Source organism: Scatophagus argus, chromosome 9, assembly GCF_020382885.2.
Source record: "Scatophagus argus isolate fScaArg1 chromosome 9, fScaArg1.pri, whole genome shotgun sequence".
NCBI lineage: Eukaryota > Metazoa > Chordata > Actinopteri > Scatophagidae > Scatophagus > Scatophagus argus.
In genome coordinates this window covers 10,608,481-10,625,914 of record NC_058501.1, presented here as the reverse complement: position 1 = coordinate 10,625,914, position 17,434 = coordinate 10,608,481, and the positions used below count along the sequence as shown (strand labels likewise).

At 40.3% G+C, this 17,434-nt stretch overlaps 2 protein-coding genes across 4 annotated transcripts; both read left to right on the top strand.

Moving 5' to 3' along the window:
• Positions 1-11,667: 11,667 nt before the first annotated feature.
• On the top strand, positions 11,668-15,948 carry LOC124065411 (fucolectin-like). Of its 3 annotated transcripts, none has more exons than XM_046400797.1 (5): positions 11,668-11,782; positions 12,891-12,955; positions 14,961-15,243; positions 15,368-15,528; positions 15,701-15,948. In XM_046400797.1, the coding sequence occupies exons 2-5, from the start codon at positions 12,892-12,894 to the stop codon at positions 15,796-15,798; spliced, it is 606 nt and encodes a 201-aa protein (XP_046256753.1). In that variant the 5' UTR covers positions 11,668-11,782; position 12,891; the 3' UTR covers positions 15,799-15,948. The 3 variants fall into 3 exon arrangements, with proteins under 3 accessions (XP_046256753.1, XP_046256752.1, XP_046256754.1); XM_046400798.1 differs by lacking the exon at positions 11,668-11,782 and adding an exon at positions 12,525-12,769; XM_046400796.1 differs by lacking the exon at positions 11,668-11,782 and having other exon boundaries at positions 12,524-12,955.
• Positions 15,847-17,008, top strand: LOC124064227 (fucolectin-1-like; the record flags this gene model as incomplete). The annotated part of the gene is made up of 2 exons (XM_046398468.1): positions 15,847-15,983; positions 16,185-17,008. Coding segments are annotated over 2 exons (312 nt in total), but the record flags the coding sequence as incomplete, so codon positions are not given.
• Between the last annotated feature and the right edge of the window lie 426 nt (positions 17,009-17,434).

Below are 17,434 nucleotides of genomic sequence, written 5' to 3'. Positions count from 1 at the left end.
TTGTTATGTTATGTTATGTATGCTGGAATTTTAGATTTGGAAAAAGGAAAGATTGTACTGTGAGCTTAGTGGCATACATATCAGACCTGATCACTGCTCTTTGTCTTGCTTGATTCTTGGATTTTGAATTAAAGTTTGTCTCTTGTGTTTAGGTTCACGGTTATTTCTGCCAGCCCTGTCTAGCTTCTACTCCAGGTATTGTTTCTCATGTCTCCTTTCTGAAGAAAGGACCCATTGTTTGGACTTACATTTTAGTACTTATCTGCTTGACCATGTGCACTCATATGCCCTCCGGTTCCTGCATTGGATCTGTTCCTATGAGACTTTGTATCGATATACTTCACTCATAGAATTTTGTGGTGTAAATCTACTACTCTAAACTCTACTACTTCTTCTGTCATGAGTGTTTGCTCATGTTGGGGCCCTAGTTTTTGGTAAATCTTTAAAGAACAATCTTGTCAATTAATATAAATGCCGCAAATGCTCCCACTGACACACATGGATTCTAACAAGCCATTACTGTTCAATGAAGCTTTGTCCTCATAAATTACAGAATTAACTTGACAAGTTTCTCTTCCCTCCAGAACCACGTCCTCAACCTCGGCTTCATCTTTGACTACCACAACTGCCTTTCAAGCCCACTCAACTCTTGGAGATTCCCATGCAGCAGACCCACAGCCATTTTCTGGGGAGTTAGACTGCTGTTGCAGGTTTTTATTCCAATATACTACGGTTTTCAAACAAAGACCCTTAACCTTCCCTACCTATCAAAGGTGAACTACATTTTGAGATTGTCAAGAGTGGGAGTGCGTCTGGGCAGTAGGTGAGTACTTATATTGTGGTCGGAAGTCACATTTTCTTGCCAGACTGAATCTCAACCATTGTTCACCCAATCTTTCAGATCCCTGCAACCCTGACCAATCAGCAATTGTCGATTCAGCTGTTATCTTAAGTAGATTCTGTTGCTAAGGATAATTTTCTGTATTGTGAATTAACCAAGCGGTTTAATATAGTGTAGGAGCAGTTACTTGTTCTTTCAGCTACTGCTCTAGATGGCCACTTAAAGGCTCAGGTGACTCATTGCACAGCCCCTTTAGCGCTAACATTGTCAGGTAACCATCTGGAGAAGATCTTGTTTCAAGTTACATCTGCTCCCAAAACCCCTTTGATTCTTGGTTTTCCTTGGAAAACTTCACAACCATCATACTGATTAGTCTGCTGGAGCTGTTGTTATCTGGAGTGTTTTTTTTTTTTTTTTTGTTATTCGGTTTGTCTTCGCCTTACCAACTGAACCCAGGTCACCTGAGAACTCTGATCTGGTTTCAGAGGAAATTATTTAACTGGTGTGCCCAAGATTAACATGATTTGAACAAGGTGTCCAGTAAGGCTAAGGCTCTTTCAATACCCCTTCATAGGCCCTATGATTGTGCCATCGATCTGATCCCCAGTGCTCCTTCACCTTACCATACCTTACTGTAGAATAGTCTTTCAAAGGATGAACGCGAGGCTCTGCTGAAGTATATCAAGAAGTCTCTTTCCACTGGCATAATCCGTCCCACCTCCTTGCCCCTGGGGGCAGTGGTTTTTTTTGTAGCCAAAAAAGACAAAAATTTTGTGATCTTGCATTGACTTCCAGGGTCTCAGTAACATCACGGTTAAGAACAAATATCCATTCTGTTGATCAGCTCTGCTTTTATGTCCTTACAATTTGATGAGATCTTCTCAAAGCTAGACTCGTGTAATGCTTACCATTTAGTCCACATGAATTTCATTTCAGTTTTTTGGATTCTTAGGATACATTATTGCCGATAGACGATTTCAAACTGACCCAAAAAGATCCAGACAGTAACGAATTGGCCAAAAAAAAAAAAAAAAGACTTATAAATCAGCTGCAGCAGTTTCTTGGCTTTGCTAACTTTTACCAGCAGTTTCTCAGAAACTTCAGCGTGGTAGCAGCTCCTCTCACCAAATTAATCTCTTCCAAGACTTCCTTTTCTTGGCTTTCTGAGGCAACAACTAACAATAAAAGGGAAATACATAACATACCTACAGAAAAATAAAGCTTAGTATTCTAAAAGAAATACCACTGTTTCGGAATTCCATTCCTGTGCCTTGTCCACACCTGACTCCTGTCAAATGTAACTATGACTATAACTATGGGTAATTGTGACTTGTTGGCTGTTGAACTGGTTCTAGATCAGTAGATGCACTGGTTGGAGGACACTGAGACACCTTTCTTAGTCTGGACAGACTAACTTACATTCACTTGACTGAGAGATTGAACTTGAGACAGACTAGATGAGCTTTGTTTTTTAGCCAATTCAACTTCACCCTGACCTACAGACCTGGATCCCACAATGTCAAGCCAGGCACCTGTCTCCTCAATTCTATGAGGATAAGAAAGACTCTTGCCCTGAATCCACTGTTCTTCCCAGCATAGTGGTGGCCGCCGTCTCTTGGGAGATTGAGTCATAAAGCTCAGAGGCAACAGTTGGAAACAGGTAATTGTTCCTCTGGTCATATATCTGTTCCTATCTCTGTCCATTGCCAGGTCCTACAGAGGGGGTCACACTTCCAAGCTCATCTGTCATCCTGGGGTCAGATGAAGCCTTTCCCTCCTCAAATACCATTTTTAGTGGGACTCTATGAATGCCGACACTAAGGGGTATGTGGCTAACTGCACCATGTGCATTCACAACAAGATTTCTCATTGCCCACAGCTGGCTGATCCCTTCCAGTTCTCTCTGACCAGTTCTCTAAGGTTGTACACTTTATCGCTCTCTCTAAACTACCCTTAGTTTAAAAAAAAAAACCCTGTTGATTTGCTTGTAAACCATGTTTTTCATCTCCATTGATATACCTTTGGACATTGTGTCAGACCAAGGTCCCCAGTTCACCTCTCAGGTCTGGAAAGCCAAATGCTCTGTCCCGGGAGCTTAACCTCTGGTTTTCAACCACAGTCAGATGGTCAATCTGAAAGAGCTAATCAAGATCTGTTAATCAGATGTCCGGTGTGTGGCATTCACCAGTCCAGCCTCCTGGAACGAGCATCAGCCCTGGGTTGAGTACATTCACAACTCCCTAACCAGCTCAGCTACTGGACTTACCCCATTCAAAGCCTCCCTGGGTTACCTTTTCTCTCTTCCCTTGCCTGGAGACTGAGCCTGGAGTCCCTTCATTCAACATTATCTCTGCCAGTGCCATGGTATTCAGAGGGATGCCAGGGCAGCGCTCCTGCCGACTTTGGGGTCCAATCAGAGGATTGCTGATCATCTGTGGGTAGACTGCACATGGTAATCTGAGAAATAGCTAGGTTTCCATCCAAAATGTAAAACCAGTCAAAGAAATGCATGTTTCTAATTAAAATTCAATTTTCTAAGATAGCCAATCAAACGTGAAATGGTGAGAAACAATACAGGAAATCATGACTGACATATGGCGTTTGTGTTATATGTTTCACATATTACTGCAAGAAAAGCTCTACTCCACAAATTTGACATATTCGTCACAACATTTTTCGCTTCCTTTTCCTTTCATTTTCATTTATTCAAGCCATTTTCAATAAAATGAATAATCTTAGTTTATTTGTTTGTTTGTTTTTTGTCCTATACAGATATGTCATGATGATTTCTGGGTAACACGCATGTTGATTCTAGGAAACTAGGAAGTTCAGTTGCAGTTGATGTTTTTCTGAAAGGTTTTAATGTAAATCTTTAAGAGGCAGTATTGAGCTGCTGGACTACTGACTTTCCCAATCAAAATTGGATTGTGTGGACTGTGAGCCATACAACCTTATGTTTTGCACTTTTCAGCAACTTTAACATTAGAGTGCTACGCATTCTGATACATCTCTTTGACCTCTCTACTTTCCCAATATAATAACCTGTAGCCAACAGCTCATTTCAAAATAAAATCCAATACACTGATGGTTAAATATTCACATTCCTCACCTAATGGTGCATGTCTGTGAGTGAGTGTGTGTGCGTGTGTGCTTTATAACTAGCATCTTATGTTAATAGCATGCAGTGGGGCCCTTAACTATCTTATGCAACTGTCAACACACCATTTTTTTTCATCTCAGTTAAGTGGAAGAACTTTCTTTGCAAAATCTTTAGGTTTTCTAAAATTTTCACCTAATGAAGCTGCTAGATGCTATTTGCAAATTAAGCAAAGTTTGGTGGGAATGAGCATGTTCGAAGATGAATTAAGATAGATAACTCAACAGTGCCAGCTGGTGGACAGGTGCAGAATGACAGATCTGATAAGAGAAGTTTATCGTGTGAACTGGAGTTCTGGCTATATAGACAGAGATCAATATATTTTCTAAAAAAGTGTTTTTATGCAGTTCTGGGTAAAGTATGTTGATGCACTTACATTTCCTGTTTTTGTGCAGCTATAACACAGATTAGTTAGAAACAGAACAGCAGACTAAACAAAAAGACTTCATAGATAGATAGATGACACTAATATTAACAATAACAATGATGTTAATCCTTTACTAGCGCTGTCGGGTCATAGCAAGAGGGTTTCAGGTTTGAATCCCAGTCTGGGCCCTTCTATGTGGAGTTTGCATGTTCTCCCTGTGCCTGCGTGGGATTTCTCCGGGTTCTCCGGCTTCCTCCCACAATCCCAAAAACATGCACATTAGGTTAATTGGCTACTCTATATTCCCCCTAGGTGTGAGTGTGTACATGAGTGGTTGTCTGTCTTTGTGTGTCAGCCCTGTGATTGACTGACAACCAGTCCATGGTGTACCCCACCTCTCGTCCGTAGTCAGCTGGGATAGGCTCCAGTCCCCCTGCAACCCTGACAGATAAGCGGTATAGAAAATGGATGGATGGATGGATTAATCCTTCACTTTTCTTAACAAAGTTCCTGACTTGTTTGCGTAGACTGTGTAAATGTTTTTACTGTATGTGTACTTTGTCTAAGTAAACAAGAAACTTTCCACTGCAAATGACACGAGACGCTTTCTTCCACAGAACTGCGTCTCCAAATCAGTTATGATTGTTTAATATAGATATAGTTTTAAAAATGCTTGAACAAATATATTATCTTGGGCAAATGCACACAGCAGGGCATATGTTGTGCTTAATCAGCTGAAAATACACAATGAATGAATATCAAGTCAGGACTAGTTCTCTTCTGCTCTTTTTGTGTGGGTTTTCTTATGAACATACTGCTTAAAGAAGAGATCATATGCATGAACTAACTCTGTAGGATCTATACATATATATATATAGATCTAGATGCAATAAAACAGAATGAAAATAGAATAGAATAAAATGATGTTTCAACAATTAAACCTGGAAAGACTGTTTGCAGTATCTGTCCGGCTGGGACACTTGCTTACAGACCCCACAATACCCTGACTGCCTGTCTATCTCACTGTAATTATGCTTATCCTCTTTTGGGGTGACCCCCGCTCTCTCAGCCCCATTTGCCCCTGAAATCTTTATGGATCCTGAGCCAGTTGTCATGGAAACAAGGAGTACGCAAAGCACATGGTCCCCCCTTTGAATACAATTAATATGCAGCCTGATTTATTCCTCTTTCTTAAGAGGGGGTGCAGGGAGGGGTAGATGGGGGGGGCGGGGGGTGGCTGGTAATTGGGCTAAGAAAAAGGGAGCAATAGGAGAATTGAAATTAGCAGGGTTTTTTTTTAATACATGAATTTTAGGGTGTGAGGATCTGGGGAAGGTTGGGTGGATGGATGGAGTGATGGGAAGGGATAAAAGAGGATTTAGTTAGGGGAATGGAATGATTTAAAAGCAGTCTTTGGCTCCCTGCAAAACTGTTTCTTCCCCCTTTCATTTTAGAATTGTGACAGTTGTGACAATGTAAGGATGGGTGGGTGGATGGAGAAAAGATAGACGAGGAAGAGGAATGATGTGTTGTCATCTAGCTGTATAGCTTCTACAAAATGTTCCATTTTATCCACAGCCTTAAATTTTAAATGTGAAGCCACAGAAATAACTGGAAACATGCAAATTAAAGAGGACAAAAAGGTTTAGCCTAAGTCAGTTTTCCAAGAGGAAAGATGAGGACAGAAGAGAGAAAAAAACCCATTGATGATAGTGTGTATCTTTATATGTATATCAGCATTTGTCTTTTTTATTCTCTTCATTCATTTTCCCTCCATCTATTTCTCTCCTCCAGCTCCTCTTATATATCCATCAACTACAACAGCACACATTATCCTCTCTCATTAGACACAACGTGAGAGTCCTTGAGCTGCAGCAGAGGGCTTGATCTTACAAGGGGGCCACGACACAGAGAGAGCAAAGAGGGAGAAAGGAGAAAGAACAGTAGAAGGAGACGAGAAAGGGGACATAAGGAGCAATGTGAATGAAAATGGAGAGATGGGGTGAGAGGATGAAGGGGTAAAGGGACGACAGAGAGGGAGAGAGAGAGAGAGAGAGAGAGAGAGAGGGAAGTGGGAGCGAGAGCCAGGTGACAGCCACACAGAAGCAGTCGGGTGGAAAGAGCCAAACGCTGGAGCCAATTAATTCCCTCCACATGTTTTGAGACAAAAGCCTGTGCACTTGACCCTCCTGTGAGCTGAGGGAAGACAGGGATGGGTGTAGGCATTAGGGGAAGGGAAGGATGGGAGGGTGTGACAAACTGTAGACGGAGTGAGAGGATCAAGGGGCTAGAACAGAACGATGGAAGAGGGAGACAAACAAATGGATGAGCCAGAAAAAAATAGGCAGGGGAAGCGGGGAGAAAAGGTGAGGGAGAGAAGGGAAAAATATGAGCATGGAGGGAGACAAAAATACACACTAAGAAAACAGGGAATAGGGTGGGAGACAGAGTAAGAGAACAACAGCAACAGATAATCAGATCAAACCAGGTGCAACTTGATGTAGCAAAGGTCTTTGTACTTTTTTCTGTTGTTATAACATGTTAGCTTGGTTGTAAATCAATGGGATGTCCTGTTAAGACAATGTGCATGCATAACATCTGCACATGCTGCTGCAAAAAGTTACTGTGTTATTTTCTGGCTGTTAAACACTGGGAACAGCCTTCATCAAGAGGCACCTCTGCTTACAAAAACTCTGACTCAGGCTCCTCAGGATGTTTTAAAAGAGAGTTAATATACTACTTTTTCAGATCAACTGAACCATGACAATTGTCTTTCACCACACCTATAAACTGTACTGTAGATTATACCATATTTGTGAAAGGGGATGGACACACTGACAGTACTAGCATTCTAGTGAAACAGTTACTGAGACCAAGTGGTGACATTTAAACCAGGACATGCTGCAACTGCAACAACGTAGTCTCTGAGCTGCAAAAGTCAGGATGACATTCAGTTATATTTAAAATACTCTTTCACTTTTGAGCAAAAATCATTCTCTGTGAACCTCCTAAGATGCACATGAAAAGTTGAGTAGCTATTTTGCAAAACGCAAAGTAAGCACTATTTTCTTTTATTTAGCACTGAATTACAATAATTCCTAAATAATGAGCTTTACTTTTGTACACATAATTTTATGCCATGCCACACTGTCATTAGACCTACTGAGTGTAGCTAGTGCACTAAAATAATGTTAGCTTTAAAATTTTATTTATTTATTTATTTTTTGCAATAGTAATGCATAATAATAATAATGATAATACATAGCTCAAGTATGACAAGAATTCAAATTAAACAACATAATATCTTTGTTCTGCTCCGGATAGAGACAATTACTATGTCTAGAACCCTTTTTCACTTAAACATATTTTTGGCTGCTTGAAATGCTGTCATTTTTTTCCATGAGTAAATATTATAGAGTGACAACTCTCACTAAATGATGGTGAGTATCAGGGGCAATAGGTAAGATTTAACTCTGCACAGATAGCTGTGATTAGCAATCACATTATCGTGTCTCATTTGTCAAAACAAGACTAAAAAAAATATTTCTGCTGTATTCAACCTAACTGATAAGTTTGAGATGGAAATGGCATCCAAAAATGCTAACTATAAAGTAAATTTATTTTTAAGAATGAAATCTTCCGTGCTAATATGAGTAATGGGCTCATATCATATTATTCCATGAAGACAGAGAACTTTAGGTTGCTGATTTGGAAGACTGATTGCTGCCACCAGGCTTGTGTGTATGGAACAGAAGCCCGGAGAAAGACAGAGGAACAGAGGGGGGAGGGGTGGCGGGCATGGAGGAGAGAGGGAGAAGCTAAAGCAGTAAAGAAAATTGGTTGGGGGAAGATGGACAAAGAGAAGACAGATAGTATGAGTCTCAGTCATTTCCATGCCCCTGTGTACCAGTAAGAGTAGAGTTTTTGGGGCTTCAGTCAATAAATACCAAGGTAAATCCTTAGTCTTTGGAGTCTGTGCTACTAGAGCTTATGCTGTGCAATTCAAGCAGGAAAATGGCCAAAATCCACAGCTCATTTCCCTTCTTCCCACCTCTCCTGTCCAGTTATTTCATTGTACCTCGTGTCTTTGATGCCACCAGTGGTTGTTGATAGGAAATCAAACTTTATTCACAGTTTCCTGTGTGCTATAGCATCAGCTGGAGCAGTAGCTGGAAGTGCTAACCAGTGATATATTTGCAAACACTGCTACATTCTGCCACGTTTTTCAGGCTGCATCACTTTTTCTACACTCTTAGAGAGGAGGGAGGAGCGAATATGCTCAGGAGTGGGATTGCTCTCAGTTCTGTGCAGTATGTTCTAGTTTGTGCTTACATCTGGATACATAAAGAAATATCGGAGATGAGACTTTTCTGCTCACCTGAAGACTTTTTTTTTTTTTTTTTTTTTTTTTTTGCATTTCCTTCTTTAAAAATTCTTTATAAGGGATTATAGGAAAGCTGGAGGAGCAGTCTCATGCAGTCAGTAGTGCAAGCTTTAGTGTGCTGAGGCAGCAGGCTTTGCTGGTTGCATTGCCAGTTGTTGATAAGAGGAAGCAGAAGGCATTGGTATTCAGATCTGTGTAAAGGAGAATGGAAAGACAAACAACAATGGAAAGACAAACAACTGGAAAGACAAAGAAAACTACTAATCTAAAAATGGACAAATGATCTCTGTGGACCTGACAAAGGACAGATGGACAAATTCACTTTTTTTATCTCTTTACTTTCCCTTCTCTTTGTCGCACAAGAGCCAGAGAAGAGGAAGAGACATGGTATCAAAAATGATTGGAACAGAAAATCCTATCATTTGATTGTCTGAAAGACAACCCCCTCCAACCCCACCCCCCCACCTCCACATGCTCAACACCTCATTTTAGGAACATCTCCCTGGAAAAATAGACTGAAACGAGTACTCTAAGTACTCTAGAGGGGGGGAGGCAATCTGGTGCTAGAGATGTCATTAGGATGGACCCAAGAGCAAGCGATTGAGCAGAGTGGATCCCTGGAGAGCCAGTGTATAGTTCTTTCACTGAGATTCCCTCTAAACACTCCTCTTTATCTTTCTGTCTTTCCTGCTCGCCTCCATCAAATATGTGATTCCTTCACAGATTTAACAAATCTTGTAAAAGCACAGTGTAAGACTGCATTCCTTTGAAATATGAGGTTCTTGCTGCAGAGAAAATCATGTTTTCTGTAACACTGAAACTTCAGGATGCAGTAATTAAGATGAATTTCATTTGTGCTGCATGATGTTCCATTGGTTCTGTGCAAAACGATGAGTAAATTATGCTTTTGTGGTAATAAGTGGGAGCACTTTGTGAGTAGACATTTGTTGACACAAAACAATACTTCTTTTCCTTGGTAAATAGGACTTCGAAAATCCAATTCCTGAGGGTTCAGCAACTTCAGCACTTCTTTACAAAGTTAAAATAGTCTGTTTGTTATGCAATGTCATAACATCTTCCCTCAAGCCTAACCACAGGAGGACTGCGGTAATAATGTCTATCCATTGGTAATCCTGATTTCTCTTAGGATGTCTCATTATAAGAAATGAGCAATTTGAGAGTTTATCACCATATTAACGGCAACTTTTGTATCATTTGTTTTTCCCCATAATTTCCCAGTCACGTCACATCAGTTACCTTAACAATTGTAGTTATCCTTAACTAAAGTTTAAAATATTTGTCTGAATATATAAACATTATCATTAATTTGCGATGCGACATGATAATTCCTGTTTACAAATGATAGCTGAGCTTTTGACTCCAGACCAGATGGTGTGTACATTAACCATATGACACACCATTTTATTACTGTACCCTCTTATAACAAGAGGTTAAGTACTGAGAGAGAGCAGTCGCTCTGCAGCATGTCCCTCATGGCAGACTGTCAAGCAGTCTGCAGCCAGAATAATGTCCGGCTGATTTGACTGCTCTCTAACAAGGTACTATGTCAGTGTAAAATTGAAGTTATTATTATTATGTGGCTGAGCAAACACTCACAATATGAACAGGAATCACAAAGGGCTGTATGCAAAGAGCAGAAAGAAAGCTATTAACTGGGGGCAAATGCAACATTAGAGACAGAATACACAAAAAGACCAAGTAATGCAAGCATTAATACGCAACAGGCCTAGGATAAAGTCAGGTCAGCAGACCGTGGCATCATTAGAAATGCAGGCCTGACCTACTTTGAGATCCTTTTTACTGAGCATGTGGCTTGTCACGTGCAAACACATCAATAGAAACAAACACACATGCAGGAACAGACATAAAGAGAATGCAATACAAGGAAGAGGGGTGTAAAAACAACACAGGAAAATATGGGAGAAGTAATAGTAAGAGGAATGAAAAGATTAAATGAGAGGTGGGAGATAATAGTGTCCAGAGACACAGATGGGACAGAGAGGAAGGTCACACAGGATGCTGTGGTGACAGGATAGGCAGCAGCAAGAGAAGATGGGAGCTGAGAATGAGTAAGCAGTAGAGTAGCTAAATGGAAATTGCATAGGAAAATGAATGAAATATAGATAGACTGGAGAGGAACTTGGACAGGGGAAGAGAGGGAAGAATAAAAGTAAGGTAGGCAATGCAGACAGGTAGATGTACATAAAGAGAGAATGTAGAAATGTTAGGAAAAGAAGGTGAGAGAAAGAGGAGGCAGAATCTTAAAAGAATGAGACAGGGTAGAGAGTGGTGGTAGAAAGATGTGGAATAGGGCTAAAAAAGGGCAAAGCAAGTAGGTGCATATAGTTACTTTGGAGATTTTTTTGACTCCTTTACATCATTCTATAGCAAATATACAAACACACGGTCATTTGCAACATGAGAAATGAGAAAAACATGAAAAAAACTTAGTATTATCTTAAGTTAAATTATTATTATTCTCAACTACTATCTCTAACAGCTTCAAAACTCTGAACATGATCTAAATTTATTGCAATGACTAGGTTGTATTACAATTCTGTTGACAGACAAAACATTTATCATTTGTGGATGATTCTAACCCCCCCCCTTCAGTGACAACATTTCTGAAGGTTTAATGCAAATGTTAGACATTGATGTGATATCCAGTGTTTCAGCTAAGTGGTGTATTGTCACTTGCCAACCATCCTATTTCGCTAATGGGAATTACCATTCTCTTGATTAATATTTTTAATTCTAAAGAAGTTTAGGGTTTAGTGTTTGGGTTTATAAAGTGGGATCCGTGTGTAAAGATACATTATTTGATCAGACTCAGGGTGTGGGTAGGTAAAAGACAACACTTATTATTTAACCAGGATAGGTAAACGGACAACACTTGTTATTTGTTCAGGATGTTCCTTAATCTGCTGTCAACCATGAACTACACAAAAGTATAAAAGAATTGCTGTCTATGCACACATGCACATCATGCTTCCAGGATACTTAGGCTTCAAGGTAGGTCTTCTATCATTTGCAATTATTATTTATTTATTTTGTAAAAAAACAAAATTAGGTACCACTTCACACTACATCTTGGTAATAACAGAGAATAATTTATGTAAAACTTTTGTAATTGGTTATTACATGGTTTAATATGTAAAGATAAAAACTATTGAACGCTACTCATTCATGATGATCATTCAGGCAAAAAATTTATATTCAGACATAACTTGGATGATCGACAACAACAAGTCTGAATTCATAAACTGAAGGGTTTGTAAAAAGAACTTTCAACATTCTTGATATTGATAAAGAAAAAAATTACACAAAGCGAGAAGAAAAAAACAAAAGATTTTAACAGTTACATAATGATACAAAAATGCACAAAAATTAATCTAACCAATATATAATTATACAACAGGGAACATAGAATAATTTAGATTTGACTATGTACCTCATGTCTGAAACTGTTCTAGATAGACATGTATTTGTGTAATGTTGGAACCCATCAGGGCGGCACGGTGGTGCTCATAGCAAGAGGGTTCCAGGTTCGAATCCTGGTCTGGGCCCTTCTATGTGGAGTTGTTGTATGTTTTCCCTGTGCCTGCATAGGTTTTCTCCGGGTACTCCGGTTTCCTCCCACAATACCAAAAACATGCACATTAGGTTAATTGGCTACTCTACATTGCCCCTAGGTGTGAGTGTGAGAGTGTGTGGTTCTCTGTCTTTGTGTGTTGGCCCTGTGATTGACTGGCGACCAGTCCAGGGTGTAGTCAGCTGGGATGGGTTCCAGCTCCCCCGCGACCCTGACGGATAAGCAGTATAGAAAATGGATGGATGGAACCCATCAAGAACATGTAATAAGGTTACTCACCGTTTAGTTGTTCAGGGTGGCATAAAGCTTGACTTATGTTCCACATGTGATTTTTTCCTCGTGATTCCATATTGAGGAAAAATCAACCTTACATACTTCTGAAGGGGAGGATGCACAGGGCAAGGAAGGTATGCAAACACTGATAGATTTATGTGTATGTATGCTTGTGTGTATATATATATGTAGGTATAAAAATCAAGGTTTAATAACATGCTTGTGTTTCATAGAAATGACGAATGTTCTCCACAGGATGACGATTCCAGCTGTGGTTGTTGCCTTGGTAGCTGTTCTTGGACAGACGAGTGGCCTTTTTGGTGAGATTATTCTTTTGTTGATATTTCCACAATGCATTCCAATTTTGGCATTTGGAGTACAAAATCAAACAAGGTGAATATTTACAAGGCAAGTCCAAACAAATAAGAAAATACCAAAAAAAAAAGAAAAAAAAAAAAAAGAAACCTGAACTGTCTTGTTGTATGTTGACATAAAGAATAGTGTGGGACTTGTACTGTTGAGAGCAGCTGTGGTAACAAGAGTCACAGAGAAAGTTATGATGGTAATTCTTTAATGGCCTTGGTCATATCAATACATATGAGTCCCAGAGACCACTGATGTTGTACCTGGAATCTGCTGGAGCTACTCATCCAGTGTGGGGATCACAGCTCTTAGTGCCCCATTTACCACTGGCACCACTTTTGTTTTTACTTGCAACATTTTTTCTAGCTCTTCTTTCAGCCCTTGGTATTTTTTGAGCTTCTTGTGTTCCTTGTTCTTGACGTTGCTGTCGCTTGGGATTGCATCTATCACCAGTGACTTCTTTTGTTATTTACTGACCAGCACAATGTCCAGTTGGCCATCACCATTTTGTCAGTGTGGATCTGGAAGTCCCACAGGATCTTAGCTTGGTCATTCTTGACCACCTTCGGACATCCAGCCCATACTCAGTGCAGATGTTCCTGTGTACTATGCCATCCACTTGGTTATAGCATTCCATGTTTGCTGTTCCTGTGCAAGATGCTGGATTCTGTGCTGTCCTTCAGTCCTTGTCCAGCCATTGGTAGGATTCCTTGATGCCGACCACTTCTTCTATCTATTGGTGGTACATGCTGTGCAAGGGCTTGGTTCAATCTCTTCCTCCTCCTCTTCATTGCCAGGTTTCTGCTGCCTAGGTATTCACAACTTCCATGTTGTGCAGAAGCAGATTATTGGCCAGTAGTTGGATAGAATTGCTCCCTTCTGAGGATCCTTCATGATGAGGACTGACCTTCCTTAGGTTAGCCATTCTGGGTGAGTCCCATCCATCAGCAGCTGATTCATTTTTGCTGCTTGGTGCTCATGGAAAGCAGTTAGTTTCTTTACCCAGTAGCTGAATATCATATCAGGGCTTGGTGTTGTCCAGCTCTTCATGCCTGGCACTCTGACACTTTCTTGGATGTCTGCCATTGTGATGATTACTGGGTCTTGTTCTGGGAGATTGCTGTGGTCTTCTCTTAAGATGGCGGCGCGCAGTAGTGCAGCGGCTTCTCATGCAGCGGCTTCTCGTGCTCCCGGGTTAAAGCCCCCTTTTTGTACATCCACAAGTGTGCAGAGGATGTCACCAGTATCAGGACAGTAACCAACTACCCAAACCAGAAACCATGGCTGAACGTGGAGGTCTCTGCTGAAAGCCAGGGATGCTGCGTTTAGGTCAGGTGACAGACTGGCACTCAGGGCGGCGAGAAGAGAGCTGACTGCAGGAATGAAGAGGGCCAAGACCGCATACACCCAGAGGATCCAGGGTCACTTTACATCCAACGATCCACGGAGCATGTGGAGGGGCATAAAGTGCATCACAAACTATAACACCAAAGATGCACAATGTCCCACAGACCCCTCTCTGCCTGATGCCCTCAACAACTTCTTCGCCTGCTTTGAGGACCCGGACACTGAGAGCTGACTGACTCTCCATTTTGCCCTGATCTAGGCCTTCAGCCTCCTCTTCACGGGGAATAGTGCTCTTAGCTGTTTGTTACAGTGTTAACCTTGTAGCCAAGCATCTCAAGGATTACTGTTGGTGTGGTGTACATCAGCTCATTGGTCTGGGTTTTCGACTTAGTAGGGATAGTCTGTAGTGCTGAATTCACATCTTCTAGCACACTTTCATTGATTCATTGATTTGCATCATACAAAATTTTTAAGAGATAACTTGGAGAAGATGCAGTCAACGTTCAGCTCAGTGTCTGTTCGTTAGTGTCCTTGGTCAGATAAAGAGATGTATTTCAGTACAATACTTGAGGCTCTTACTGAAGCTTTAACAACAAATTTCATAACTTTTTCCAGATACAAATATTGCAAAAGATGGAAAAGTGACTCAGTCCTCCCTGTATGGAGATGGTGTACCTGAAAGGGCCATTGATGGAAATCGTGCTAGCAATTGGCAACAGGGATCCTGCACCCACACACAGGAAGACGAAAATCCATGGTGGAGACTGGACCTCCTGAAGACGTATAAAATAAACACAGTCACCATCACCAACAGAAACGATTGTTGCCACGACAGGATCAATGGTGCTGAGATTCGCATTGGAAACTCTCTCAATGACAATGGCAACACTAACCCAAGGTAAGAACACCATACTTCTGATACTAGATTTGATCATTTAACAATTTAAGTTACCGGAAGACCCACATTCCTCACCACGACAGTAACATTGTTTTATTCATGATTTTGGCTTCTTTTTCATTAGATGTGCTGTGATTTCGTCTATTGAACGTGGGACCTCCAAAATCTTTGTGTGTAATGGAATGGAAGGCCGTTATGTAAACATTGTGATACCTGGAAGAAGAGAATATTTGACACTGTGTGAGGTGGAGGTCACTGGTCAGACTTCTGGAAACACTTTTCCAGGTGGTGATTTGCATCATACAAAATTTTTAAGAGATAACTTGGAGAAGATGCAGTCAACGTTCAGCTCAGTGTCTGTTCGTTAGTGTCCTTGGTCAGATAAAGGCAGGTATTTCAGTACAATACTTGAGGCTCTTACTGAAGCTTTAACAACAAATTTCATAACTTTTTCCAGATACAAATATTGCAAAAGATGGAAAAGTGACTCAGTCCTCCCTGTATGGAGATGCTGTACCTGAAAGGGCCATTGATGGAAATCGTGCTAGCAATTGACAACAGGGATCCTGCACCCACACACAGGAAGATGAAAATCCATGGTGGAGACTGGACCTCCTGAAGACGTATAAAATAAACACAGTCACCATCACCAACAGAAACGATTGTTGCCACGACAGGATCAATGGTGCTGAGATTCGCATTGGAAACTCTCTCAATGACAATGGCAACACTAACCCAAGGTAACAACACCATACTTCTGATATTAGGTTTGATCATTTAACAATTTAAGTTACCGGAAGGCTCATATTTCTCACCACGACAGTAACATTGTTTTATTCATGATTTTGATTTCTTTTTCTGTTTTTCTGTCTTTTTCTGATGTAATTATTATTTTCATCTATTGACATTGTTTTATTAATTCCTATTTTCTCCTTCTTCAGATGTGCTGTGATCTCATCTGTCTCCGCTGGCACCTCCAAAACCTTTGTGTGCAATCAAATGAAAGGTCGTTACATAAACATTGTGATTCCTGGAAGACAAGAATACCTGACTCTTTGCGAGGTGGAAGTGATGGGAATAGACTCAAATGATTACACTGACAATGACTGCAACTGAGTCTGAAACAATTCCTAATAGTCATTTACTTTTGTCTACTTAATTAAAAAAAACAAATTATAAATGATTCTGCTTTTGTTCCTTCAATAAAATGTCTGTTCTTATGGTCAGTAATGTTGTTTATCTGGCATTAGCTTATGACATTATAAGATCAATTTCTGCAGAAGAAATTGCTTGCAGTACTAGGAATTTAACATGCATAGAATACTCAAAGATTTACTCAGGTAAAAGTCCTGTTAATTGTGAAAAATTGGAAAGGAAGGGTTCTTGAATTTCCCTCGGGATCAATAAAGTATCTATCTATCTATCTATCTACATTTGTGCGGACTTTCTGGTTATTGTAACTATTCTTTTATTCCACTGTTTCACCAGAATGTAACCAATCAGTTTTGTTTCACATGTATGAATTAAGGGATAATGCACAATGAGCTGTTATCAGGAATTAATAAACAATGTTTATTCAAATTTAATTATCTATCTATCTATCTATCTATCTATGTATATCTGTGTATATATATGTATGTATAGTACCAGTCAAATGTTTTGACAAACCTTTTTTATTGTTTTATTATGAAAAAACAAATATGGAATTATACAGTGTCAAAGAACCCAGAATATGTTTTATATTTTTGATTCTTGAAACTAGCCTTTTGCTTTGATGACAGCTTTGCACACTCTTAGCATTCTCTCAGTCGGACTGATGAGATAGTCAAGTGGAATGGTTTTCAGTCCAACTCATCCCAAACCATCTCGACTGGATTTAGATTGAGTGATCTGTGATTTGAGAGGCCAGGTCATCTGATGCAGCACTCCAGAAGTCTCCTCCTTGGACAAATAGCCCTTGCATAACCTCGAGGTGTGTTTGGGGTCATTGTCCTATTGCAGAACAAATGATGGTCCCACTAAGTGCAAACCGGATGGTATGGCACATTGCAGGGGTTGCTGTTGTAGGCATGCAGGTTAAGTGTGCCCTTAGTTTTGACCAACAGTGTCACCAGCAAAGCACTCCGACACCATCATACCTTCTCCTCCATACTTCCCAGTGTTAATCACATGTTCACTCTCTCTACGTCTA

What these genes read in the sequence shown, in the direction of transcription:
- LOC124065411 (XM_046400796.1), top strand. Translation starts at nt 12,772, where the DNA reads ATGCAAACACTGATAGATTTATGTGTATGTATGCTTGTGTGTATATAT. An exon ending in AATGGCAACACTAACCCAAG is followed by an intron (nt 15,244 to 15,367) that starts GTAAGAACACCA and finishes CTTTTTCATTAG; the next exon opens with ATGTGCTGTGATTTCGTCTA. An exon ending in TTCTGGAAACACTTTTCCAG is followed by an intron (nt 15,529 to 15,700) that starts GTGGTGATTTGC and finishes AACTTTTTCCAG; the next exon opens with ATACAAATATTGCAAAAGAT.